This window comes from Mirounga leonina, unplaced genomic scaffold, assembly GCF_011800145.1.
Source record: "Mirounga leonina isolate KUSES-001 unplaced genomic scaffold, KU_Mleo_1.0 Mir_91, whole genome shotgun sequence".
Lineage (NCBI taxonomy): Eukaryota > Metazoa > Chordata > Mammalia > Carnivora > Phocidae > Mirounga > Mirounga leonina.
This window is the reverse complement of record NW_023270839.1, coordinates 49,905,491-49,932,445: the sequence shown is the minus strand read 5'-3', so window position 1 is coordinate 49,932,445 and position 26,955 is coordinate 49,905,491. Positions and strand designations below refer to the sequence as shown.

The window sequence follows — 26,955 nt, the reverse complement described above, 5'->3', positions numbered from 1 at the left end:
GCAACAATGTGGACGGAAGTACAGGGTATTATGCTAAGTGAAATAAGTCAATCAGAGAAAGACAATTATCATATGATCTCACTGATATGAGGAATTTGAGAAACAAGACAGAGGATCATAGGAGAAGGGAGGGAAAAATGAAACAAGACGAAACCAGAGAGGGAGACAAACAATAAGAGACTCTTAATCTCAGGAAACAAACAGGTTGCTGGAGTGGAAGGGGGTGGGAGGGATAGGGTGGTTGGGTGATGGACATTGGGGAGGGTATGTGCTATGGTGAGCACTGTGAATTGTCTAAGACTGATAAATCACAGACCTGTACCCCTGAAACAAATAATACATTATATGTTAATAAAAAAAAATTGTGAACTTGTATGAAAGGGAGAAAGGGCAACAGTTAATGGAAGGTTGAATATATTCCAAGTATTTTTCCAGGAGCTAAACATCCATTGTCTCATACACGGTCCTAAAAACTCGATATGGTATGATCCCCAGTTCACAAAGAAGAAAGTAGGCTTAAGAAGAGGCCTATTATATCAAAAAATACATTTATCTAAGGCTTAAAGTGGGAAGGATCAAATCCATTCTGTCATTCATGCACATATAACTAAAAAATTATCCAAAAAATTCTAACTTTACCTGAAATGGTGGTTAATCACTTTTTCCTAATATGAATCTTGTCTTGATCAAATTTTCAGCAATCAAATATTTATTTCCAGAGTTCCTACTCTCTATAAACTAGGAGATACATACATAGCAAGGATGAGGTAAAAACATAGTAGGAATATTCAAGGAATTTATTCTCCATAAGGAAGAGGAAGATACAACACTATGAAAAGACACCCAAGTCTACGAAGCAGAGTAAGTGAAAGATGAGTATTGCCACAAGTGCTCATTTCCAGCTAGGATGCTAAAGGTAAGTTTCCTGAAGGAAATGGAATGTGTACTTGCTTGAAAGATAGGGAGCATCTGAATACACAAAAAAATGAGGAAATGGCATTAACAGCAGAGAAAAGTAAGCAAACAATGCTGAACACATGGGAAAACACTACTTATGCTTAGGGAATAGTGTACAGATCCATTTTGCTGGAGCAAAAGATTAAAACATGGGAATAGTGAGAGATAAAGCAGAAAACAAGTCCTTTCAGATACTCTTACAATTAAATTCTGATGACTTGTTTTATGGATAATGACCTACTTTATTAAGATTTTAAATTTTATTAGTGTTGTATACCGCATTCCCTCATTTTTAATCCCCATGTCATCTTGGGTATACTCTTAATGTAGGTTATTTGTTTACTCCATTTTATTTTTTGTTAGCCTTTTCACTTGCTAACCTTTGTTAGCTTTTCACAGTTTACCAATATTCTCAAATAATTAGATCTTATTAACCTCTATTTCATCTGTTTTTATCTTTTTTAAAGATATAGTATATTGTAAGTGTCTCAAGTGTATTCGTTTTTTTTTTTTTTTTTAAAGATTTTATTTATTTTTTTGACAGAGAGAGACACAGAGAAGAGAGGGAGAAGCAGGCTTCCTGCTGAGCAGGAAGCCCGATGCGGGGCTCAATCCCAGGACCCTGGGATCATGACCTGGGCTGAAGGCAGACACTTAACGACTGAGCCACCTAGGTGCCCCTCATGTGTATTTGTTAAATAAAAATAAATAAATAACATCTATCGTATTTCCCATGGACGTTGATGTGAATATTGTTCTAGATCTTTGAGTTTTTAGGCCATTTTTATTTACTCCTAAAAAACTCTTACTTAAAACAATGTTCTTGATTCATTAACATAATAAAATTAAAACAAAACAAAACAATGTTCTCTACACCCCCAAGCCCTTGATTCCAAAGTGTTAATTTTTTTGTTCTTTTCTTTTTTTTTCATTTTTTGAGCTACCCTTATTTTGAGGCATAATTCACGTACAATAAAACAATTTAAAGTGTATAATTAATGAGTTTTCACAATAGTGTCTACCAATATAACTGAAAGCACAATCATAATGTAGAACATTTCTACCACCCCACAAAATGTTTTCATAACTCTCTGGAGTCACTCTCTCCTCCTTTGCTAGTAGCAACTATTCATCTGCTTTTTAGCACTAGAGCTTTCTGAATATCAAATTACCACAATCATACATACTCTACTGTTTCTGGATTCATTTAGCATAAATCTCTTGAGATTCTTTCATAGTGGTGAATGTATTACTAATTAATTCCTTTTTACTGTGTGTAGTGTCCTATTAGGTGGACATCACAATTTATTCATACAACAGTTGGGCAGTTTACTTCTTTCCAGATTAGGGTTATTATGAATAAAGCTACTATGAACATTTGTGGACAATAACTGATGAAGACTGATTTTCTTTTGTCATTTTGCTATTTCCTATACATCTTTTTTCCTTCAATTTCTCCTTATTACTGCTTTGTTTTGTGTCAGGTATTTTCCAGAGTACCATTTTCATTCCCTTCTCATTTCCTCTAGCATAACTAAATTTGGAAAATTTCCACCCATAATTTCCTCAAATATTCGTTCTGCCCTTTTTTCTCTCTACTCTCCGAGACTTCCTTTCTGTATATGTTGGTCCATGCATCTTTCAAACTCTGTTCATTTTTTCATTCTTTTCCCCTTCTGTTCCATGGAGATAATCTCAACTGACCTGACTTCAAGTTCACTAATTCTTATTTCTACTTGCCCAAATTAGCTGTTCAATTCTTCAAGTGGATTTTTCATTTCAGTCACTGTTTTTTCAATGACAAAATTTCTGTTCACTTTTTTATAATTTTAATTATATGTACTAAAATATAAATATAAATTTAATATAATATCATCATTACTATTCCCCAGTTGGTTAGATATTGTTCTCATGGGTCCTTTAGTTCTCTGGGCATATTTTAACATTTTAATTTAAAGTCTTTCTCTAGTAAGGCCAACGTCTGGGTTCCCCCTGGACACTTTCTATTAATTTTTTTTCCTGTGTATAAGCTAACTTTCTTTTTGTTTGAACGCCTTGTAACTTTTTGTCAAACAAAAACTAGACATCTTAAATATTATAGTGTGGCAAGGCTGAAAATCCAAATCTCCTCCTTTGACAGGGGGTGTTTTTCCTGCTTGATGTAGTTTTATATATTTGTTTAGTAACCTTTCTGAACTGATTTTCTGAAGTTTGTATTCTTTGTCATTATGGCCACTGAAGTCTCTGTTCAATTAGTTTAGGGATCAACTAGTGATACAAGTGATTTCCTTAAACACCTGGAATGACAAAAAAAAAAAGTCAATCTAATATTTGTAAATTAGCTGTGTGTGTGGTTGAGGCAAAGTGACAAAACTCTGGCAGTTTACAACTCTTCCTTAGTCTTCATTTCCTACTGCATAGAAGTCTCAGGGTCAGCCAGAGACAAGACCTCAGGTACTTCTCAGGTCTTTTTTGAATGTGCATCCAGCCCTTGGTATGCATGTGGCCTTCTAGATTTTTCAGAGTATGTGGGAGCTCTTCAAAGCCCTTATTACTCAAAGCATTTCAATCCTCAACCTCCCCCACCCACCCCCTACAAGCTTTTTGATTAGTCTATCATTTGCTCTGTTTTTCCTGCTCGACTATAATGACTAATATATTTGCCTTTAAATTGTTTTTGACAATTGCCCCTAGGTAGCCTCCCCAGCTCTGGGAGAATTCTGAGTTAGATGAAAGAAAGGCAACATCCTTCAGAGAACCATCAAACAGGTCAAAACAACTATACAACCTTGAATGTAAGGTCAGATTTGCACCCTCCAGTACTAGGTACCTGTATCAGGGATGCAGGTGGTTGTCTTCAAAGATGCTGCTGAGCTGAGGAGTGGAAGATGGAATCAGGGTAAATTAAAATGCCATGAAACACTCTTAATGACATTCTGATTTGTCTTCACTGTGCCTTCCCTGAGTAGCAGTAAGCTTTTGATTAATTCCCAGCATTCCAAAAAGTTGAATCTGTTTTTGCCAGTTTAATCACTGTTTTTACAGGGGTATGAACTTTTGGAGTTCCCTACTGAGCCATTTTTCACTCACATAATTCAAGAATTTTTTTTTTTAATTCAAGAGTCCTTATTTTCTATCAATATTTTTATCAGTATTTTATCATGTATTTAGCATTATTTCTGCCATTTTATTTTTGAACAAACTTTTCTGACATTTAATTCAAATACCATATAATTGACCCATCTAAATGTACAATTCAATGTTTTTAATACATTCACAAGGTTGTGCAGTCATCACACTCTAACTTTAAACATTTTCATACTCCCTAAATAAAATGCAGTAAATATTAGCAATCAATTCCCAGTGCTTCCCTCCTGCTCCCAACCCTAAACACCACTAATCATTCTGTGTCTATGAATTTTCCTATCCTAGAAATTTCATATAAATGGAATCATATGATACATGGCCTTTTTTGACTGGCTTCTTTCAATTAGCATAATGTTTTCAAAGTTCATCTACATTGTAGCATGTGTCAGTACGTCATTTCCTTTTATTCCTAAATACTATTTCATTGTATGGGTATACATATTTTACTTAACCATTCAACAGATGATGAACATTTGAGTTGTTTCCACTTTTTGGCTCTTTTCACTAATGCTGCTATGAACATACATGTACAAGTTTTATTTCACCATGTATTTTCAGTTCTCTTGCATATAGAACTATGAGTGGAATTACTAAGTCACATGGTAATTCTATGTTTAACTTTTCAGGAACTAAGAAACTATTTTCCTTTTTTTTTTTATTATGTTCAGTTAGCCACTGTATAGTACACATCATTAGTTTTTGATGTAGTGTTCAATGATTCATTAGTTATGTATAACACCCAGTGCACCTCACAACATGTACCCTCCTTAATACCCATCACCCTGTTACCCCCTCCCCAGTATAGCCTTGGTCAGGGCTGAATAAGTAAAAGAAACAGATTATCACACTGGGAAGCCTGCATGGGGAAAATGAATCCATATAGTATTTGGCTTTGAAAGCAAGTGGGGCTGAATTTCTTGAGTTCTCACAACCAGTGGGACTTAAAGCCTAAAATTTTAAATATCAGTGGTCTTGGCTCTGAGAGAGCCCAGAGAGCATTAGAAAGTGGAGTTCCTGCCCTTAAAGAGACAGGACAATAAACATCCTGTGGATATCCAGCATAGAAGCAGGACTTTAAAAAACGTCTGCAGCATATGGAAGGGAGAGTAATTTACTTATCTCAGAGGTGTTGGCATCCTGAAGAGGCAGGGATGGCAGAGAGATGCCTTCAGAAACAAAGGCGATTTCAGGCTCATTTTCCTCCCCTTCTCCCCAGCAGAAACACAAGGCAACCTACTGGAGCCAGCAGAGTCCTAACACTTGTGATGTAACTTGCTTACACTAAGCCCCATGCCCTCTGTGCTTCTACGGATCTGCCCTTTCCAGTCACACTTTCCTCGGTCCCCAGAGTTATGGACACCCTCCCTCAGAAGACCTGCACAAACCTCACCAACATACCATCTTCCAACCTGTGCATTTTGTGGGGCTCTAGTCCCAGCTTCAAGGGCTGGTCACCTCCCAGGAGGACACACCCAACTTGTTAAAACTGTACTCCCAGTTGGTGTGCTTTGCAGAGCAACCCCAGCCAGCCCTGGTTTCCAAGGAGGCTGGGCATCCCCTGTGGAAGAGGACCAGAGCCCCCTTTTTAAAAGTGTGCACCCTGGCCACTTTTTCTTTTCTTTTCCTTTCTTTTTTATTATTATTTTTTTAATTTTATTTTATTATATTAGTCAACATACAGTACATCATTAGTTTTTGCTGTACTGATCCACGATTCATTGTTTTCATATAATACCCAGTGCTCCATGCAGTACGTGCCCTCCTTAATACCCATCACCAGGCTAACCCATCCCCCCACCCCCTCCCCTCTAAAACCCTCAGTTTGTTTCTCAGAGTCTATAGTCTCTCATGGTTTATCTCCCCCTCCGAATCCCCCCCTTCCTTTTCCTAATGTCCTCCATGCTATTCCTTATGTTCCACAAATAAGTGAAACCATATGACAATTGACTTTCTCTGCTTGACTTATTTCACTTAGCATAATCTCCTCCAGTCCCATCCATGTTAATGTAAAAGTTGGGTATTCATCCTTTCTGATGGCTGAGTAAAATTCCATTGTATATATGGACCACATCTTCTTTATCCATTCATCTGTTGAAGGGCATCTCAGCTCTTTCCACAGTTTGGCTATTGCGGACATGGCTGCCATGAACATTGGGTGCATATGGCCCTTCTTTTCACTACATCTGTGTCTTTGGGTAAATACCCAGTAGTGTAATTGCTGGGTCATAGGGTAGCTCTATTTTTAATTTTTTGAGGAACCTCCACACCGTTTTCCAAAGTGGCTGCACCAACTTGCATTCCCACCAACAGTGTAAGAGGGTTTCCCTTTCTCCACAATCTCTCCAGCATTTGTTGTTTCTTGCCTTGTTAATTTTTGTCATTCTAACTGGTGTAAGGTGGTATCTCAATGTGGTTTTGATTTGAATTTCCCTGATGGCTAATGATGATGAATATTTTTTCATGTGTCTGTTAGCCATTTGTATGTTTTCTTTGGAGAAGTGTCTGTTCATGTCTTCTGCCCATTTTTTGACTTATTTGTTTTTTGGGTGTTGAGTTTGAAAGTTCTTTATAGATCTTGGAAATCAGCGCTTTGTCTGTAGTGTCATTTGCAAATATCTTCTCCCATTCTGTGGGTTGCCTCTTTGTTTTGTTGACTGTTTCCTTTGCTGTGCAGAAGTTTTTATCTTGATAAAGTCCCCAAAGTTCATTTTTGCTTTTGTTTCACTAGCCTTTGGAGATGTATCTTGAAAGACGTTGCTGTGGCCAATGTTGAAGAGGTAGTTACTGCCTATGTTCTCCTCTAAGATTTTGATAGATTCCTGTCTCACATTGAGGTCTTTCATCCATTTTGAGTTTATCTTTGTGTATGGGGTTAGAGAATGGTCGAGTTTCATTCTTCTGTATATAGCTGTTCAATTTTCCCGGCACCATTTATTGAAGAGACTGTCTTTTTTTCCATTGATATTTTTTCCTGCTTTGTTGAAGATGGGTAACATTTATTTATATCCAGCTTTGAATTTTATAGGGAAGAAGGAGATGGTAAAATCACTTGACCATAATTTGGTTGTCATGAAATGTACATCTGAACCTAATAACTCCAAAAAAAATTAATACTAATAGGGGAGGCATCACTCACTTTGGTAGATTCTAAAACAGTTAAAAACTGGAGGAGAAAAAAAGAATGAAAAGCCCTACTTCTCTCTACACACCAAATAAATTATAATGATAAATATAAAACAGTGAAATCATGAATATCTTTCCAGGTGAATATACTTTTAACATTTAAGCTTCCTAAAAATAATATCCAATAAACATTATAGCTGAAATTAACATACTTCACCAAAAAAGAATATTTTCAAATTCAAAAACCATCATAAAGAAAATGAAAAAAGCAAATGTCAAGAATGGTTAAAACATTTTTAAAAATAAAAAAACCCCTTTCTTCCAATGTTAATATTTGATTATATTTAAGGTATCTAAAAATCAGGCACTGAATCAGATATCTGAATACAAAATCAGGAAAAATAAATCTACCATTTACTGAATACATACTATATTCTAAATACGGGTCATTGTGGTTTTTTTTTCTCATAATCATACTTAATTCTCACAGCAACCCTGGGATATAGGTGTTATTTATCCCCATTTTATTTATTTTTTCAAGAATTTTTTTTCAGAAGTCTATAATTATTTTTTTTGTTTTTTAAATTTATTTTATTTTATTATTATGTTTAATTAGCCAGCATATAGTACATCATTAGTTTTTGATGTAGTGTTCAACGATTCATTAGTTGCATATCACACTCCGTGCTCATCATCATATGTGCCCTCCTTAATACCCATCACCCTGTTACCTCATCCCCTCATCCCCCTCCCTTCTGTAACCCTCAGTTTGGTTCCCGGAGTCTAGAGTCTCTCATGGCCACTACTTTCAAGAGCAGGAGACATGGCTGACTTTCCTCACACAGAAAAACAGGCAGAGAGTTAGACAAAGTGAAGAGACAGAGGAATAGGTTCCAAATGAAAGAAGAGGACAAAATCACAACTAGAGACCTAAGAAAAATGGATATAAGTAATACGCCTGATAGACAATTTAAAGTAATGATCATAAAGATACTCACTGGACTTGAGAAAAGAGTGGAGGACATCAGTGAGACTAACAAAGAGATGAAAAAGAGCCAATCAGAGATGAACAACACAACGAAAGAAATTAAAAATACACTAGATAGAATAAATAGCAGGATAGAGGAAACAGAGGAATGAATTAGCGACCTGGGAGACTGAGGAATGGCAAATAATCAAGCTGACAGGTGAGAGGAAAAAAAAATTATCCAAAATGAGAACAGACTTAGGGAACTCAGTGACTCCATCAAGCATAATAATATTTGTATTATAGGAGTCTCAGAATAAGAGAGAGAAAAGGGATACCAAATTAATTTTTTTAAAAGATTTTATTTATTTGACAGAGAGAGAGAGAGAGACAGCAAGAGAGGAACACAAGCAGGGGGAGTGGGAGAGGGAGAAGCAGGCTTCCTGCTGAGCAGGGAGCCTGACATGGGGCTTGATCCCAGGGCCCTGGGATCATGACCTGAGCTGAAGGCAGATGCTTAATGATTGAGCCACCCAGGCACCCTGGGGATAGCCAATTTATATGAAGAAATAATAGCTGAAAACTTCCCTAAATTGGGGGAAGGAAACACATTATCCAGATCCAGGAGGCACAGAGATTTCCCAACAAAATCAACTGAAGGAGGCTCACACCAAGACACATAGTAATTAAAATGGCAAGAAGTAGTGATAAAGGAAACATTTTAAAAGCAGCAAGAGAAGACAGTTACATACAAGGGAAACCCCATAAAGCTATCAGCAGATTTATCAACAGAAACTTTGCAGCCCACAAGTGGGTAACATGATATATTCAGAGTGCTGAAAGGGAAAAATCTGCAGCCAAGAAAACTCTATCCAGCAAGACTATTGTTCAGAATAGAAGGAGAGATAGTATCTTAGATAAAAAAAAAAAACTAAAGGAGTTCATGATCACTGAACCAGGCCAGAAGAAATGTTAAAGGGGACATTTTAAGTGGAAAGGAAAGACTGTACATAAAAGTATGAAAAGTGGGGAAAAAAGCAGTAAAAATAAATGTATCTGTAAATACCAGTCAAGGGATTCACAAAATACAAATGTGTAAAATATGACACCATATACCTAAAACATGGGGGGGGGGGGACAGGAGAAAAAATGGGTTCAAGTTTAAGGGACCATCAGCTTAATAAAGTGACTGCTATATACAGTATATGCTATATACAAACAAAATGGTAAACACAAATCAAAAACTGAAATCAATATGCCCAGAATTAAAAGAAATCCAAGTATATCAGTAAAAAAAGCCAGCAAACCATGAAAGATTAGAGAAAAACTACAAAAACAAAACAAGTAAAAAAAGAATATACAGAAAATAAAGAAATATGTATCTGTTCATAATTCATTTGAATGTTAATGAGTAAATGCCCTAATCAAAAAACATAAGATGACAGAATAAATACAAAAACAAGACCCATTTATATGCTGCCTACTCATTTCAACCTAAAGATACCCAGAGATTAAATGTGAGGAGATGGAGAAACATTTATCATGCACATGGATGTCAAAAGAAAGCCAGGGTAGCAATACTTATACCAGATAAAACAGACTTTAAAAAAAGACTATAACAAGAGACAATGAAGGACACTATAAAATAATGAAGGTGACAATCCAATAAGAAGATAACAATTTTATGGGGTGCCTGGATGACTCAGTCAGAAGAGTATGCCACTCTTGATCTCAGGGTATGATTTCAAGCTCCACATTGGTTGTAGATATTACTTAAATAAATAAAGTTTAAAAGAAAAGAAGATACAATTTTAAATATTTATTCACCCAAAATGGGAGCACCCAAATACATAAAACTTAATAACAAACATGAAGAAAGTAATTGATAGTAGTAATACAATGATAGTAGGGAACTTTAAAACCCCACTTACATCAATGGACAGATCACCTAAATAGAAAATCAACAAGGAAACAGTGGCTTTGAATGACACACTGGACCAAATGGATTTAACGGATACATTCAGAACATCCCATCCTAAAACAGCAGAATACACATTCTTTTCAAGTGCACGTGGAACATTATCCAGAACAGATTATGTATTAAGACATAAAACAAGTCTCAACAAATACAAAAAGATTTAGATCATAACATTCATCTTTTCCATCCACAACCCTATCAAACTAAAAATCAACCACAAGAAAAAAATCTGTAAAGAGCACAAATAAATGGAGGTTAAAAAATATGCTACTAAACAATGAATGGGTCATTGAAGAAATCAAAGAAGAAATTAAAAATTACATGAAAACAAATGAAATTGAAAACACAATGGTCAAAAATCTTTGGGATGACAACATGCATTCATGATAAAAGCCCTCAAAAGGGTAGAGGGGATATATCTCAACATAATAAAGGCCATATATGAAACTATCATCCTCAACAGGGAAAAACAGAGAACTTCTCCTCTAATGTCAGGAACATGACAGGGATGTCCCCTCTTACCACTGTTACTTAACACAGTACTGGAAGTTCTAGCCTTAGCAATAATATGACAAAAAGAAAGAAATAAAAGGCATCCAAATCAGCAGGGATGATGTCAAACTTTCACTATGTGCAGTGACATGATACTCTAGATAGAAAATCCAAAAGACCACAAAAAAACTGCTAGAACTAATACACAAATTCAGTAAAGTTGCAGGATATAAAACCAATGTACAGAAATCTGTTGCATTTCTATACATCAATAATAAAGCAGCAGAAAAGAAATCAAGGAATCAATCACATTTACAATTGCACCAAAAACCGTAAGACACCTAGGAATAAACCTAACCAAAGAGGTAAAAGATCTGTACTCTGAAAACTACAGAACACTTATGAAAGAAATTGAAGATGACACAAAGAAATGGAAAAACATTCCATGTTCATGATTGGAAGAACAAATATTAAAATGTCTATACTACCCAAAGCAATCTATACATTTAATTCAATCCCTATCAAAATACTATCAGCATTTTTCAAAGAGCTAGAACAAACAATCTTAAAATTTGCATGGAACAACAAAAGACCCCAAAAAGTCAAAGTAATCTTGAAAAGGAAAAGCAAAGCTAGATTCATCACAATTCTGAACTTTAAGTAATATTACAAAGCTGCAGTGATCAAGACACTATGGTACTGGCACAAAAATAGACACATAGATCAATGGAACAGAGTAGAAAATCCAGAAATGAACTCACAACTATATGGTCAACTATTCATTGAAAAACCAGGAAAGAATATTCAATGGAAAAAAAAAAAGTCTCATGTACCATACTTTACTTGATCATCTACTTATTATTGGCTATTTAAACTGTTAATCAAATTTTTCCTCTTATGACTACCAACACAATAACATTCAGACTATTTTAATATTGCTTAAAATGCGTACTCCCAGTCTAAGACAATATCTAGGGCATAAAGAACTTAATAAATACGAGCCACTTTTTTTTTTAATCCCCATACATTGCATCATTAGTTTTAGATGAAGTGTTCCATGATTCATTGTTTGTGCATAACACCCAGTGCTCCATGCAGAATGTGCCCTCCTCAATACCCACCACCACCAGGCTAACCCATCCTCCCACCCCCCTCCCCTCTAGAACCCTGTTTGTTTTTCAGAGTCCATCGTCTCTCATGGTTCATCTACCCCTCCGATTTCCCCCGAATACACTTTTTGTTTATACATATTTCTTTTTATAATCACCATCGTTACTGTAAGTAGCCTTCCCTGACTACCCAGTCATAACGAAGTTTATTTCCCTAGAATTCACCTAAATACTTATTTGTACCTTTCTTCTGCTACTTTGGACACGTTGTCTCATGTAAGAGTTATTTATATGTTATTTACCTCTATTAATACTTTATATTTATGTCCTATTCACTTTTTTTTAAGATAATGCAAATATTTGAATAATGGATTGAATGGATTCCTTAAGACACATATAAAGGATGCAAAATGAGTGTAAAAAAGTTTTAAAATTAGATTTAATATTAGCTTTCACCTTAAAGTTCTAAATCAGAATCCTGTAATAGTTGTTAGCCCTTATGTCTTTCTTCTGCCTCTACTCTGCTCAACTTAGGTCTCCATGGCCATGTAGGTTCACTGGTCAACTGTCAGCCAAGGCTTAACCCTATTCGATTCTCAAACAAACACAGATTCAAGATAAACTCTGTGTATGTCTGTCTGTGCATCTATATCTGAATTTACACCGAAACATAAACATATATGTGGACAGATAGCTATTCACTTTCTTTTCTCATATATTCATTTATATGTATACATACCTGTATCTATAGATATATATAGATATACATAGACACACACTCCTCATTCTCTCCTTGCATCATTTCAGAACATCTTCTTGAAAGTCAATTATTCTCAGAGATAAGGATTCTGTTAGCCTAACGATTACCAGTGGACATTGAAGGTGATATGCAAGCTGCCAACACTGCAGACACAGGTCTGGCCATATACAGTGAAAAACCTATGAATCCAAATGTTGCTCTAAGTAGCAGCTCTCTACGTTACTCCATTCCTACCTCCATTCAAACTCCAGATCAATGACAATCTGTTCCACAAATCTAGTTTCTTGCTTAATGTCATCATGCTTCTGTCCTAAAACTCAGTCTAGTGATTAGAGCTTTACTGCCTATCTTGCTTTTCTTGGTCCTCTGTGCCAAATGATGGATCCTTTCCACTTAAATTTCAGCAGTAAAGTTCTGACTGTTCGTATGGACTCCTCTTTCAGAAGAAAATCTGCCTGAATGTAAAAACTTTAAGGAAACACATGCACTCTCACAGTTCTTCATCCATGAATAAGTCATATAGAACCCTACTAATTAGTTTTAGAACACATACCCACAATATAAACCACCTGCTAATTCTGGCTTTGCCATTAGACAGTGTCCCTCATCTAACTGGCTGAAGGAAAACCAAATATCCAGTTTTATATCGTCTTGAATCAGGCTTCTACAACCTTACCTTCACTAACTCTACCATGAAACCTGGAACAGACCATCCTGCCTCAAGACTGAACTCTGATATTTATGGAAGCAATACTCATAGTTCTTTTATCCATTTTTAAAATGCCAAAGAAATCCTAGTGATATGAACACTAATCCCACAATCCAATCTCATCTAATTCTTTGTAACAAATGTTTGTTGAAAACATACTGGGTGCCAGCAACAGAGACAAAAATCCTCATGAAGTTTATATTCTAATGAGAGAAAAACAAAGTGTAAATAATAATTAAATAAATAGGATTTTAGATGATGGTAAGTGCTACAGCAAAAAAGAACTGGGGAATGCTGATAATGCTGCTTGACAATTTTGTTTTCAATCACTACAGACTAATATCATACTGGCCCTTCTGTTATGAACAACAATGAAAATTCCTAAAGCATACAGAATTACTGATTTTCATGTATAGACAACTAGTAGCCTAGGACAGTAATCCCTGAGCAAAAGGAAACAAATTAATTAGGTCCCATGATTACTTCATCTTTCACCCGAAGGCACTTTCCAAACAGCTATATATGAGGGGAAAGAGGTAACCAAAACAGAGGATGTAAGGGTGAGCCAAGGAGACAGTTGGCATTTATGCACAGAGAAAGAGAGAAGGGATGTGTGCAACAAAGGTCCAGAAATCTCCAAAGGTCCTCTTTAAGTCTTTGGCCATATTAATTTATGAATAAGCATGGCAAGACTTCCCACAGCAGAGGAAAGATCAACTACCAGGGAACTGTAAGCTGAACAATTACCAGAGCTTGCATAAAGGTGAGACATGTTTGAGTTTCAAATGCTATATTACAAATATTTATTGAACACTCTAGTCATTCAGTGGAGACTTTACAAAGGCCAAACATTTAGGAGTAGGGCCAACCTAGCTCTAAATTTAAAGGTTACTCAAAACCCACCTCACAAAACTTAAAATCAAGGCATGTAACCTGTATGACAGAATAAAATTCCACATTCTATTAAGAAAAACAACAAAATCCAAACGTACAATAACATAGAGCTAGCTCATACTGTCCAATGAAAGGATAAAAATAAAAATAGTAGCAACAAAATTACTAGGCATAAATAACAGGAAACATACTTGTATTGGGGAGAAAAATCAGTCAATAAACAATTTCAGATGGAGAAATTTTAAGTATGATGGACTTCAAATAAATTCATAAATATGTTAAAGGAAACCATAAACATAAAAAAGAACAAATCAGAATTAGAAATAGATAAACTGAAACTATAATAAAGAACCAAAAGGGACTCAGAGAGATGTAAATGCAACATATAAAATGAAAAATTCAGTGGACAATTTTAATAGCAGATGACAAACAGCAAAAGAAAACATCATATAAGGCAACAGAACTATCCAAATTGATGCAGAGGAAAAAAAAAGGACTTGTGGAACATCAAACACTCTATTTTAAGTGCAAATCCCATAAAAGAAAAAGAAATAGTCTGGCATAGAAAAAAATTTTTGAAGAAACAGTGGTCAAATTTTTCTAAATTTGAGGGAAAATATAAACTCACAGATTCAAGAAACTTAATGAACAGCAAGCAGGAAAAACACAAAGAAAACCATATCAAGGCATATTATAATAAAATTGCTTAAAACCATCATATGAAAAATATACTAAACAGCCAAATGAAAACAAGAAATACTGTATATAGTTAAAAAAGGATTAGAATATGTGCTGCCTTCAGGCAATGAATCGTGCAACACTACATCAAAAACTAGTGATGTAATGTATGGTGATTAACATAATAATAAAAAAGTAAAAATAAAAAGAATATGTGCTGCCTTTTTTTTTTTACTTTATTTAAATTCAAGTTACTTAACACGTTGTGAATTATTAGTCTCAGGCATTGTGTGCTGCCTTTTAATCAGGGAGAACCCAAGCATAAGACTAGAACAAAACTGTCAAGTACTGAAAGAAAAAAACCATTATCACATAATTCAACATCAATCAGGAATGAAAGTAAAATAAACATTTTCAGGCAAACAAATGATAAGAAAATCTATTGCCAGTAGACCTGCAATATAAAAACTGTTAAAGGAAGTAATTCACGTGAAGAGAAAAGTTAAGAGAGAGAACCGGAGAACTACATGAAAAAATGAAAACACAGGGAATGGTTTTGTAAATTATGGTAAAGATAACTGAATAACTAGAAGAAAAATTAAAATTATAGTGGGATGTGCGATATACATATAGAAGTAAAATATAAGGCAATAACAAACAACAAGAGAAGATAGATACTACTGTAAGATTCTAAACTTGTAACTGAAGTGGTTTAATATTATATAGTTTTCATGTGAAAGTTTAAGGTTACATATTTTAAACGAAGCAAACACTAATAAAGTAGTAGAGATACTAAATCAATAAAGGATAGAAAATGGAATACTAAAAAAATAATCCAAAAGGGAGGCAGAAAAGAAGAAAAAAAGGAACAAACAACAGATGAACAGATGAGAGTGAAGCAGTACACTTACAACAATCACAGCAATAATTTCATTAAATGTAAACTGATGAAAAACCGCAAATAATAGACTGTCAGAAAAGACAGAAGACTCACATATGACAATTTTAAGAGGTGGACAAAAATATATAAAGAGATGAAGTTATAAGAATAAAATTAAAAGAATGGGAAAAGATTTATCATGAAAATACTGAGTGGAAATGATGATACTAATATTAGATAAAATAGACTTCACCATAAGAAATATTACCAAAAAAAAAAAGAAGGACACTTTATAATGGTAATGGGATCAATTTTTCAAGGAGATAAAATAATACTAAATTTGTATGTATTTATCAACAAAGCTTCAAAACTTGAAGCAAAACTGGAAAATACTGAAGTGTGAGATATAAGTGTGAAATAATTGGAAATATGAATATTCTTCTTTAGGTAACTGATACAATATGAAATAGACAATTATTAGAGATACAAGTGGAAGACTTTAACAGCACTATTACCCAACTAGACCCAACTGACATTATAGAAACTACACCTACCACAAGAAATATATACATGCTCTTCAAGTAAACATGCAACACTGACCAAGACAAACCAGATGCTGGGCATAAAACAAGTCTCAATAAATTTAAAGGAATTGAAATTATGCACAGTATCTTCTCTCACCACAGGAAATTAAATATCAAGACAAAAAGATATCTGGAAAGTTCCCAATTATTTGGAAATTTAGCACTTACACTTCTAAGTAACCAATGGGTCAAAGAATTTGAAGTGAAATTGGAAAATATTTTGTACTGAATAAAAAATAAAACACAACATATAAAATAGCTTAGAGGGAAATTTATAGCTGTAATTGCATATATTAGAAAAGGAGTCTGGTTTCAAATCAGTAATCTTAAGTTTTTACCTTACGAATCTAGAGGGAAAAACAAAAAAAATACCAAGTAAACACAGAAAAAATAATGAAAACCATAAGTGAAATAGAAAAAATAAAGAAAAGTCAATGACAACAAAAGTTCATTCTTGAAAAGATTAATAAAGCTGATAAATTCCTGGCCAGAATAATCAAAGAATAATTATAATTATCAGGAATGAAAAAGGGGGTATTACTATAGATCCTTACAGGTTTAAAAAGACAAAAATTTTTAAAGACTTTATTTTTTATAGAAATTTGAGGTTCACAGAAAAATTAAGAGAAGGTACAAAGATTCCCCTACATACCCTGCTGTCCCACACATGCTTAGCCTCCCCTAAGGTCAACATCTCCAGCTAACATAATACCTTAATGTGAAAAACTAATTGCTTTCTCCCTAAAAACAGGACCAAAACTTTTTTTTTTTTTTAAGATTTTATTTATTTGACAGAGAGAGAAACACTGAGAGAGGGAACACAAGCAGGAGGAGTGGGAGAGGGAGAAGCAGGCTTCCCGCCGAGCAGGGAGCCCGATGTGGGGCTCGATCACAGGACCCTGGGACCATGACCTGAGCTGAAGGCAGACGTTCAACGACTGAGCCACCCAGGCACCCCAGGACCAAAACTTCTGTTCAAAATTTTGCTGAAGATGCAATGCAGTGCCATAGACAATGAAAAGAAGTAAACAGTATATAATTGAAAAAACTGTTTTTTTCTCAGGTATGTTTATGTACATAAAGAAATCTTATAAATTCACAAAGCTATTAGAGCTCATAAGTCAATATGGCAAGGTCCGAGTATGTAAGGTTAATATGCAAAAATCAAGTTGTTTCTATATACTAACAACAACAAAAAAATGAAGTAAAATTATTTTCAATAGCATCAAAAAACTAAAAATGCTAGGGATAAATTTAGTAAGATATTTGTAAAACTTCTACACTGAAAATTTCAAAATATTACTAGAAGCTAAATACCTTAATCATGGGTGGAGGACCCAACACTATCAGATAGAGATGTCAGTTCTTCCTAAGTTGATCTGTAGATTCAATGCAACCGCAATCAAAATCCTAACTGGCTTTTTTATTTTAGAAACTAAAAATTGATCTTAATATTTATGTGAAAACAAAAGACCTTGGAAAAACAAAACAATTTCAAAAAAGAAAACAAAGTTGGAGGACTTCTACTTTATTTCAAGACTTAGTATAAAGCCATGGTAATCAAGACAGTTTGAAGATAGATGAATATATCAATGAAATAGAACTGACCAGAGAGTCCAGAAATGGATCTACACTTCAAAGGCTGATTTCTATTTTTTATCAAGGTTTTAAAATAAAAGAATGGAACAGTCCAGAAACAGACTCACACAGAAAGGGAAGAGTTTTTCTTTCTTTTCTTTTCTTTTCTTTTCTTTTCTTTTCTTTCTTTCTTTCTTTCTTTCTTTCTTTCTTTCTTTCTTTCTTTTCTTTCTTTCTTTCTTTCTTTCTTTCTTTCTCTCTCTCTCTTTCTTTCCTTTCTTTCTTTCTTTCTTTTCTTTCTTTCTTTTTCTTTCCTTTCTTTCTTTCCCTCCTTCCTTCCTTCCTTTCTGTCTTCCTTTCTTTTTTTTTTTTTTTTACGCAAAGTGCTAACAGTGTAATGGAAAAAGAAACCTTTTCAGCCAATGTTGGAACAACTGGCTACCTACATGGAAAAATAAACTTGGACTAATGTTTCATATCATACCCATTAATTTATTTGAGATGAATCATAAGCCTAAATGCAAAAATAAAACTTAACAAAGCTTCTAGAAAAAAATACAGGAGGATTTTTACCTTTGTTCAGAGACCTCTTAGAACCCAAAACCCTAAAATAGACATCATCACAAGTAGAAACCTTTGCTTGTCAAAAGCTATCTTAAAGAAAGTGTAAAAGGCAATTTCCAGACTGCAAGAATAAATTTGTAATGCACACATCTGACAACGAACTTTGTGGTCAGAATATATAAACAACTCAGAAGTAAGGTGACAACTCAACTTTTAAAATAGGCAAAAACCTTCAACAGACACATAAAGAAAGATACTGAATGGTTAAAATGCACATGAAAAAATGCTCAAGATATATTATTAGTCACTAGGAAAATGCAAATTAGAACTACATTGAGATACTTTGACATTCCTGCTGAAATAGGCTAAAAATTTTAAAAATTAACAATATCAAGTGTGTACTGGCAAGACTATGGAGCAACTGGAAGTCCCACATATTGCTGATAGGAATGTAAAAGAGTACAACCACTATGGAAAATGATGTGGTATTCCACTTCTAGGTATTTACCCAGGAGAAATGAAAACTCATATACACTCAAAGACTTGAGGGGAGCTTAATTTATAAATGCCCCAAACTGGAAACCTAAAAGTCTATCAACAGATGAATAAATAAAAATTGTAGGATATGCACACAATGAATATGTACAATAATAAAAAGAATCAAAGTACCTACATGCAACAACACTGATATATCTCAAAAATAGTACACTTAGTAAAAGAAGCTAGCCACAGGGGAGTTTGATTTCATTGGTATGCCTTTCCTGAACAGGAAAAAGTAATCTGTAATGATAGAAAGCAGGTCAGTGATTACCAAGGGCCAGAGGTGGTACGAAACTGACTGGAAAGAGGCACAAAGACAATTGTGATAGGAGTATGGATTACCTGGAATATCTAGATTTGTCAAAAGTCAACAAACCATACTGGATATCTCCACATTTCACTTAAATAAATCATACTGCAATGAAGAATAAAATCTATAGATATAGGTAGGTATGTATACAAAGGATATATATGTCAAAATATTAGCAACAGAATTATAGGTATTTTTTCCTATAATTTTAAGGTTTTGTTTAATAAATTACCACTACTTATGTTTCAAAAAACAAAAGTCAAGCTCCTGAGGACAGCCTCACCAAAAAGGGAACATGTGAGCAAAGACCAGGAGGACATAAGGCAGATGGGTGTATGGATATATGTGGGAAGAGGAAACCTGAGGTTTTGAGCAGAGAAGTGACATGATCTAACTTACATTTTAATACTCTGGCTAGAGTATTTGGAATAAACTGCAAGGAGGCAAGGGCAGAAACAAGGATACTAGTCACAGAGCTACTGCAGTAATTCAGGCGAGAGATAACAAAGGATTGGGTTCAGGGGAAGCAATGAAGTTAGACGTAGTCAAATTCTGAATATATTTTAAATCAAGCTAACATTATTTGCAGTTGGACTGGATGTGAGGTGTGGGAGAAAGAGAAAAGTCAAGGATAACTTCAAGAGTTTTGGCATACAAAGCTAGAATAGAGTATCCCTTTACTGAGACAGAGAAAACGATGGGACAAAGAGGGGTTTTGGAGAATGGGGTGAGGGAGAGAACAGGAGTTTGTGTTTGAATAAAATTGAAGATATTAAATTGGTGGTCATCACTAAGTAGAGGATATTTGGAGACACAGGACTGGGGGAGCTTAGCAAGGGAATGTGTACACAGAGGAAAAAAAGAACTCACAAAAATGGGCTGTCTGTATTTCAGTGTCAGGAGGTCAGCAGGTACTTAACATAACTAGAAATGAAGGTCAGTAATACCTTCAAGTATACTGTGAAACTATTTTTAGAAACTTAGAGGAATCTCAAAAAATAAATTCTTTGCTTGAATGAGTACTCTGCAAGTTTTCGTTGATTCTGGAAGATGAAACGGACACCTTTAACTACAATCTGAAATTGGAAAGCGATAACCACCATTTCACCTTCTAGAACTATATTTCTATAATCCCATGGGTCAAGCTTCTCCAACTTTCAAAACATTTGGTAATAAAGGTAAAACAACATATTTAGATTACCTTCCCCCAAATAGCACAAAATTATCTACTACAGAGGAACTACATTTGTGCCCTGAATAAGACTCATCAGTCATCAGGTGATGCTCAAAGCATGTGAGGTAATGATATACTACACAGCTGTCTGATCCTCAGATGTTACTTTGGAGGCTGATGATAAACTACAGGTCTGACAACTCACTTTCCATTTCAAGATATTTCTTGAACTTTTCTTATTGTGACAGGCAACCAAAGTGATTAAACCTAGTCATGGGATTTGACACTGCAGCCAGCAGACTTCTATTTGTTGATTGCTATTGATTTTCTTTGATACCTCATTTAAAAATCAATAGTTGGAAAGAAAAATAGGCTTAGTTTACACATACTTAAACATACTACTGTATGCTGGAGGAGGCACAAGTTTGGCAGGGCTTTGGCATCCAATTATAAGAAGAGCTCTTAACAGGTGAAAGCAAGGGCTTTAGATCGATACACAGTTTTCTTTCTCAATCAAAGAAAGTGGCTATAAATTAGGCTCATCAGTACTATTTTCAAGGCTTTCTTAAAGCAAACAAGTTTAAACTTTTGTGCCGGGCAGAGGGTCTTCCTTAGATTTACATTAAAAAGGATATATCACTAACAGTTTCTGTTTTGTTTTGTTTTTAAGGATATTTATTATGGTACCTGGAGTTCATCCGGGCTTTTATCTTTTTGGCTTTTTTTTTATTTTTCTGCCGCTCTTCTCCATCTTTCAAAGGCTCTGGTAGAGCTGCACTTTCAACCACAATGTCAATAATATACTTCTTTAAAGAAAGATGCTCCTGCAAGATAAATAAATATTGATGATGATGATGATGCTGGTTAAAAAATAACATAGCATTGCTACAGACTACAGTGAGTATAACAGTATATAGATGAAAGTAAAAGTAATCTTTATGAAATTCTGGTGTTCACAATTGCTTTGGAAAACACTGAAGAAATTGTTTTACTTAAGATTTCATTGACTTAAGGAAGGCACATGATGTGATGAGCACTGGGTGTTATATGAAACTGATAAATTATTGAACACATCTGAAACTAATGATGTACAAGTTGGCTAACTGAATTTAAATTAAAAAAAGGATTTCATTGACTTATCAAACCTTTGCTGCACATCAGTTGTGATAAATGCTAAGGATATAAGGACATATGCCTGTTCCTCACAACTACACAGTGTAGAAAGAGAGGTTTAAAACACACACACACACACACACACACCCCTACAATATCAACCAGTAAGTGCCCATTAGAGTGTTAGAGTGCTATAGGAGTTCAAAAGGGAAACAAAAGCACTATTCAGTCAGTGAGGGTGAGGAGGAAAGGTTTCAAGAAGGAAGTACCATGTCTGCTATCTCTTGAAGGATGGACTGAATTTTAACATATAGATATTGGATATATGTGTGTTTGTTTGGGCTGGGAGTTGGGAAAGGTGGCATGGCCCAAGCTAAAATGAATACCCAATCTTAAGTAACACCCTGTACTATCTGCCATCTCTTTATTCTGTTTATTTTTCTTCAAAGGACTTGCCTAACATCAAATATTCATTTGCAGTCTCCTGCAGTAGAATATAAGTTTCATGAGGGCAATGACTTTGTTTTGCTCACTGATGTTTCTATATCTGGTACTGCACCTGGCATATGGAAGGCAATCAATCAATAAGTATGTGTTAAATAAATGAATAAGTGAGAAAAGAGTAAAGTAGTAAGAACTAATAACAGTACTTATGGTCAAATGAGTGAAGGTGCTCAAAAGGTGCAAACTTCCAGTTACATAAGATAAATAAATCCTGGGGGTGTGATGTACAGCATGGTGACTATAGTTAACAATACTGTATTATATGTTTGAAAGTTTCTAAGAGATTAGATCACAAAAATTCTCACCACAAGAAAAAAATTGTAACTCTATGTGGTAATGGATGTTAAGTTAGTTGTGATAATTATTTCACTATATATATATGTGTGTGTGTGTGTGTGTGTGCAAACATACATTTCAAACATTATGTTGTACACCTAAAACTAATACAATGCTATATGTCAATTATATCTCAATTTAAAAAAACACAAAAATATTTATGAAGGCTTATTACTAAGCTAAGTTCTTCATATATAATCACTCATTTAGTCCTTCAAACTGTTCTTAGAACATACTAAGAAGATATGTATTTTTATTATTCCCATTTAAACTATAAGAACAAACAAAAAAGTCAAATTACTTACCCAAAGTTAGAAAGTCAAAATCATGACTGAGCAACTTTTACAGAGAGTAAAGTGATCAAGCCTAAATTTAAATCAGACAGTAGGATTAGGCTGCCTATACTCTTGGCTGCTACCTTAGCAATATGACTGGAAAACAAGTTTGGGCCACAGAATTGTACTCATTATGAAAGTTTTCAAATCATAAAGTACCAAAAAATAAAAATAAACCTCAAACTCTACAGCCAAAGGGAGAAAATATTCTCTCAAAAGCAGAAGCAATTATTTTCTTTGATAAGCTAGGCCTGTTGTATGGGAGGACACCTTTATTTCAAATCCAGAAAAAATAACCCAGGTCTCAAATCAAATGAAAGCAATATTATAAATAAAGATAATCCTCTTATCATATCTCCTAAGGATACGTGGTACAAAGCAAGTCATATGTGAAATCACCATCCATGTTATCATTTTTTGAATATTTAATATGTTATCAGTAAAGGGCTAAATTTCATACATTATTTCAAGATGCAGACACTATATAAAAAAACTTGGGGCTCTATCCAGAACTATCAAAAATCATATCTATTTAAAGAACAATTTACATACACAAACACACATGCATTATGTACCCACATTAACATTTTAAAAAATGTTTAAAAAAAATTTTTTTAAATCTCAAAACTATGAACAAATGAGAATATATTTATATTTTTGTTTGACTATTTTAATAGTAAGTTATTTCTCAATACAAAATGAGTGTTAATTATAGAAAATATAAATATAAAATTAAGAATAAAAATCTCAAAAAAATCCACAAAAAACAAAAAAAGTAAAAATCTCTAATACTAACACCTAAAAATAATTTGAGTACATCCTTCCAGACATTTTTTTTTTGTATATATATTTTTGTGAAAGTGGGATACACCATTTATGGTATTTTACAAACTGTTTTTTTCATTTAACATTGCAAATATAGGGGTGCCTCACTGGCTTAGTCGATTAAACATCTGCCTTCAGCTTGGGTCATGATCCCAGGGTCCTGGGATCCAGCCCTACATCAGGCTCCCTGCCCTGCTTCTCGCTCTACCTCTGCCCCCCCAACCCCCCCCCCCCCCCCCGCTTGTGCTCACTCTCTATCTCAAATAAATAAAATCTTAAAAAAAAAATCACTGCAAATATATTCATACCATTAAATAATATTCTACAACATAACCTAGTGGCTGTAAGGTATTCCATTTCATGAATATGCCTAATTTTACTAAATGCTTTATTTTTAGATATTTGGATAATTTTTTATTTTCAATATTATAAGTATCAGTGCAACAAATATTCCTACAGTTAAAATTTTAAACACATAATCTACTTATCCCATATGATCAAATCATAGAACTAAAATTCCTGCTTTGTAGATTACGCATATTTTTAAGGATTTTCATTAAGTGTTCCCAAACTGAACAACCAAAATGGGGATTAATTTATATCTCTACAAGTGATTTGCCAGTACCTAGTATTTCTATTTTGTTTGTATATCTGTCAATCTGTTGTCTGAAATACTGGTGTTAGTATGTTAGACCATTTGTATTTGTCCTTTATGACTTAAAATGTTTCTTTTGTCTAGTTTTCTATAAACACATTTCAAGTTATTATGTATTTCTTTCTAGTTGTTCGCATTATATTTTAGTTTCTCTAAGAAACAAATCCGTTCTGGGTAGTAAAAGAAATACAATGTTGGATATGACAGAGGATAACTAATAGTCATTTCCTCATTAAAACTATGAAGACTTTATACAGGAAGGTTTTGAGATGGCTTCTGAAGATGGAAAGCATGTATAAAGGTTTCAGCATAAGGAGTGATTAAGAAAATTATGGTATATTTCCATGAGGAAGTATTAGGCATTAAAATGCTTGTAACAGAAGATTGTGAATAAAACAAGGTGACAATGTATCCTCCTAACCCCCAAACACAAGTAGGTGAGGTCAAATTATCAAGACATCAATAGGGTTTCAGTGTCTTTGAAGGAGAAATCAAAGGGAAACAAAAGAGTGAATAATGAACTTCAAAACAGAATTCTAGGAAAGGAAGCATTTTTCACTGGAGAACTTAATAGGCCAATTTGAGAATAGAATTTAAAATGGAAAGAAGTTTACCAATTCCAATGGCAAGTGAATGAAATGTAGCTGCATTAAAGACTGAACAATTTGGGGCGCCTGGCTGGCTCAGTTGGTTAAGCAACTGCCTCCGGGTCACGTCATGATCCTGGAGTCCTGGGATCAACTCCCGCATCAGGCTCCCTACTCAGCGGGGAGTCCGCTTCTCCCTCTGACGCTCTCCCCACTCATGCTCTCTCTCTCATTCTCTCACAAATAAATAAATAAACTCTTGAAAAAAAAAAAAAGGCTGAACAATCTGGTGAAGGCTAGTCCCTTATGAACTCTCAAAACTGATCCATGGAAGAAACTGACACAAAAGGAATAATGAAAAATGGGAAAATGGTGTGATAAAAGGAGAGCAAAGAAACAGAATCAAGAAATTTTGGGGTGCCTGGGGGATCAGTCAGTTAAGCATCTGCTTTCAGCTCAGGTCATGATCTCAGGGTCCTGGGATCAAGCCCCACATTGGGCTCCCTAGTCAGCGGGGAGCCTGCCTCTCCCTCTCCCTCTGCTGATACCCCTGCTTTTGCTCTCTCTCTCTCACAAATAAAATCTTTAAAAAAACTCTCAGAACAAGTTACTGTATGTTACACAAAAATAATAGAAAAGCAGCTCCAAGAAATTTAATAGCTACCCCAAGTCACTACTTATTCTAAAGGTCGTATAAAACTAATTCCACATAAAAGTAACAAGGTCAATAGTCAAAACTATTAAAAGAAAAAAAAAAATGAACCAAAACTAAGCAAAAATACAAATGATGAAAACACACCAAAAAATTACACGCAACTAATGAGTTGTTGAACACTATCAAAAACTAATGATGTGGAGGACTAAGATGGCAAAGGAGAAGGAGACCTAAATTTCGAATGGTCCCAGGAATTCAGCTAGATAGCTATCAAACCATTCTGAACACCTACAAACTCAACAGGAGATTGAAGAAAAGACCAGCAGCAATCCTGTGAATAGAAAAGCAACCACTTTCCAGAAGGTAAGAGGTGTGGAGAAGTGAATCTGAGGCGATATTTGGGAACATAAACCATGGGGGGAGAGAGCCTCCCTCAGCTGACTACCGGAAAGTGATAGAGCAGCGGAGCACAAAATTGGAACTTTTAGAAGTCTACTCTGCTGAGGGATGTCAGTCCAGTGGCTAAGCAGGGGATGGAACCCTAACTGGGACAGTGTGGTCTCAGGAGCCTCGGGGTGACAGAAAGACTGGGGGTGCCTCAGTGTGGCAGAGCTCCCAGGTATTGGAACAAGGAAGCTGGCTACAAAGACAGAGCCGAGGAGTGGGCTCTCAGCTCATGGTTGCCATAAACTGTGATGCGTGGCGCGGGCGGGCCACTACTCTTCCAGCAGGGACCCAACAAGCGGCAGATCCGGGAAGTCTCCCCTTCCTCCCCCAGGAGGAGAGGCGCGGGAGAGCACTGCAGGAATCTGCTGGGTTTGGAGACTCCAAATGGGGTCGTGTGCCAGAGACAGAAACACTCGGTCACAGGCCAGGTGAGCATGGAGTGCAGCTGGAGAACAGGAAGAAAGGAGTAATTGACTGCTTTTCTCTGAGGGCGCACTGAGGAGTGGAGCCCCGAGTTCTTGGCTCCTCCGGGGCAGAGACTGGGAGACCGCCATTTTCACTCTCATCCTCCAAAGCTGTATGGAAAGCTTGCAGGGAAGAAAAGCTACCGAGAGCAAACCTGAACAGATTACTTAGCCTGGCCCCCGACAAGGGTGTGCAGTTCTGCCTCGGGGCAAAGACATTTGAGAATGTCTGCAACAGGCCCCTCCCCCAGAAGATCAGGAAGAACATCCAGCCCAGACCAAGTTTACCGATCAATGAGAACAGCAAAACCCCAGGGCAAGGGGAATATAGTACATAGAATTCATGGCTTTTCCCCATGATTCTTTAGTCTCTCAAAGTTAATTTTTAAAATTTTCTTTAATTTTTTCTTCTTCTTTTGAATTTTTCTTCTTTCCTTTTTCAACCAACGTATTATTTTATCAATTCCTTTTTTAAAATCTTTTTTAATTTTCACTTTTACAGGCACATTCTATCCCTTCAATGTATTTAACCTTATTTTTTGTGCATATATATATATATATATATATATATATATATATATATATATATA

At 35.1% G+C, this 26,955-nt stretch overlaps 1 protein-coding gene across 6 annotated transcripts in view; it reads right to left on the bottom strand.

Moving 5' to 3' along the window:
- Positions 1-26,955, bottom strand: part of SCAPER (S-phase cyclin A associated protein in the ER) — a 486,665-nt gene that overhangs the window by 216,263 nt on the left and 243,447 nt on the right. For all 6 annotated transcript variants that reach the window (XM_034993780.1, XM_034993784.1, XM_034993785.1 and 3 more), the window contains one exon: positions 21,132-21,268. In XM_034993780.1, coding sequence (XP_034849671.1) covers positions 21,132-21,268 — 137 coding nt within the window. The remainder of the gene's footprint in view (positions 1-21,131; positions 21,269-26,955) is intronic.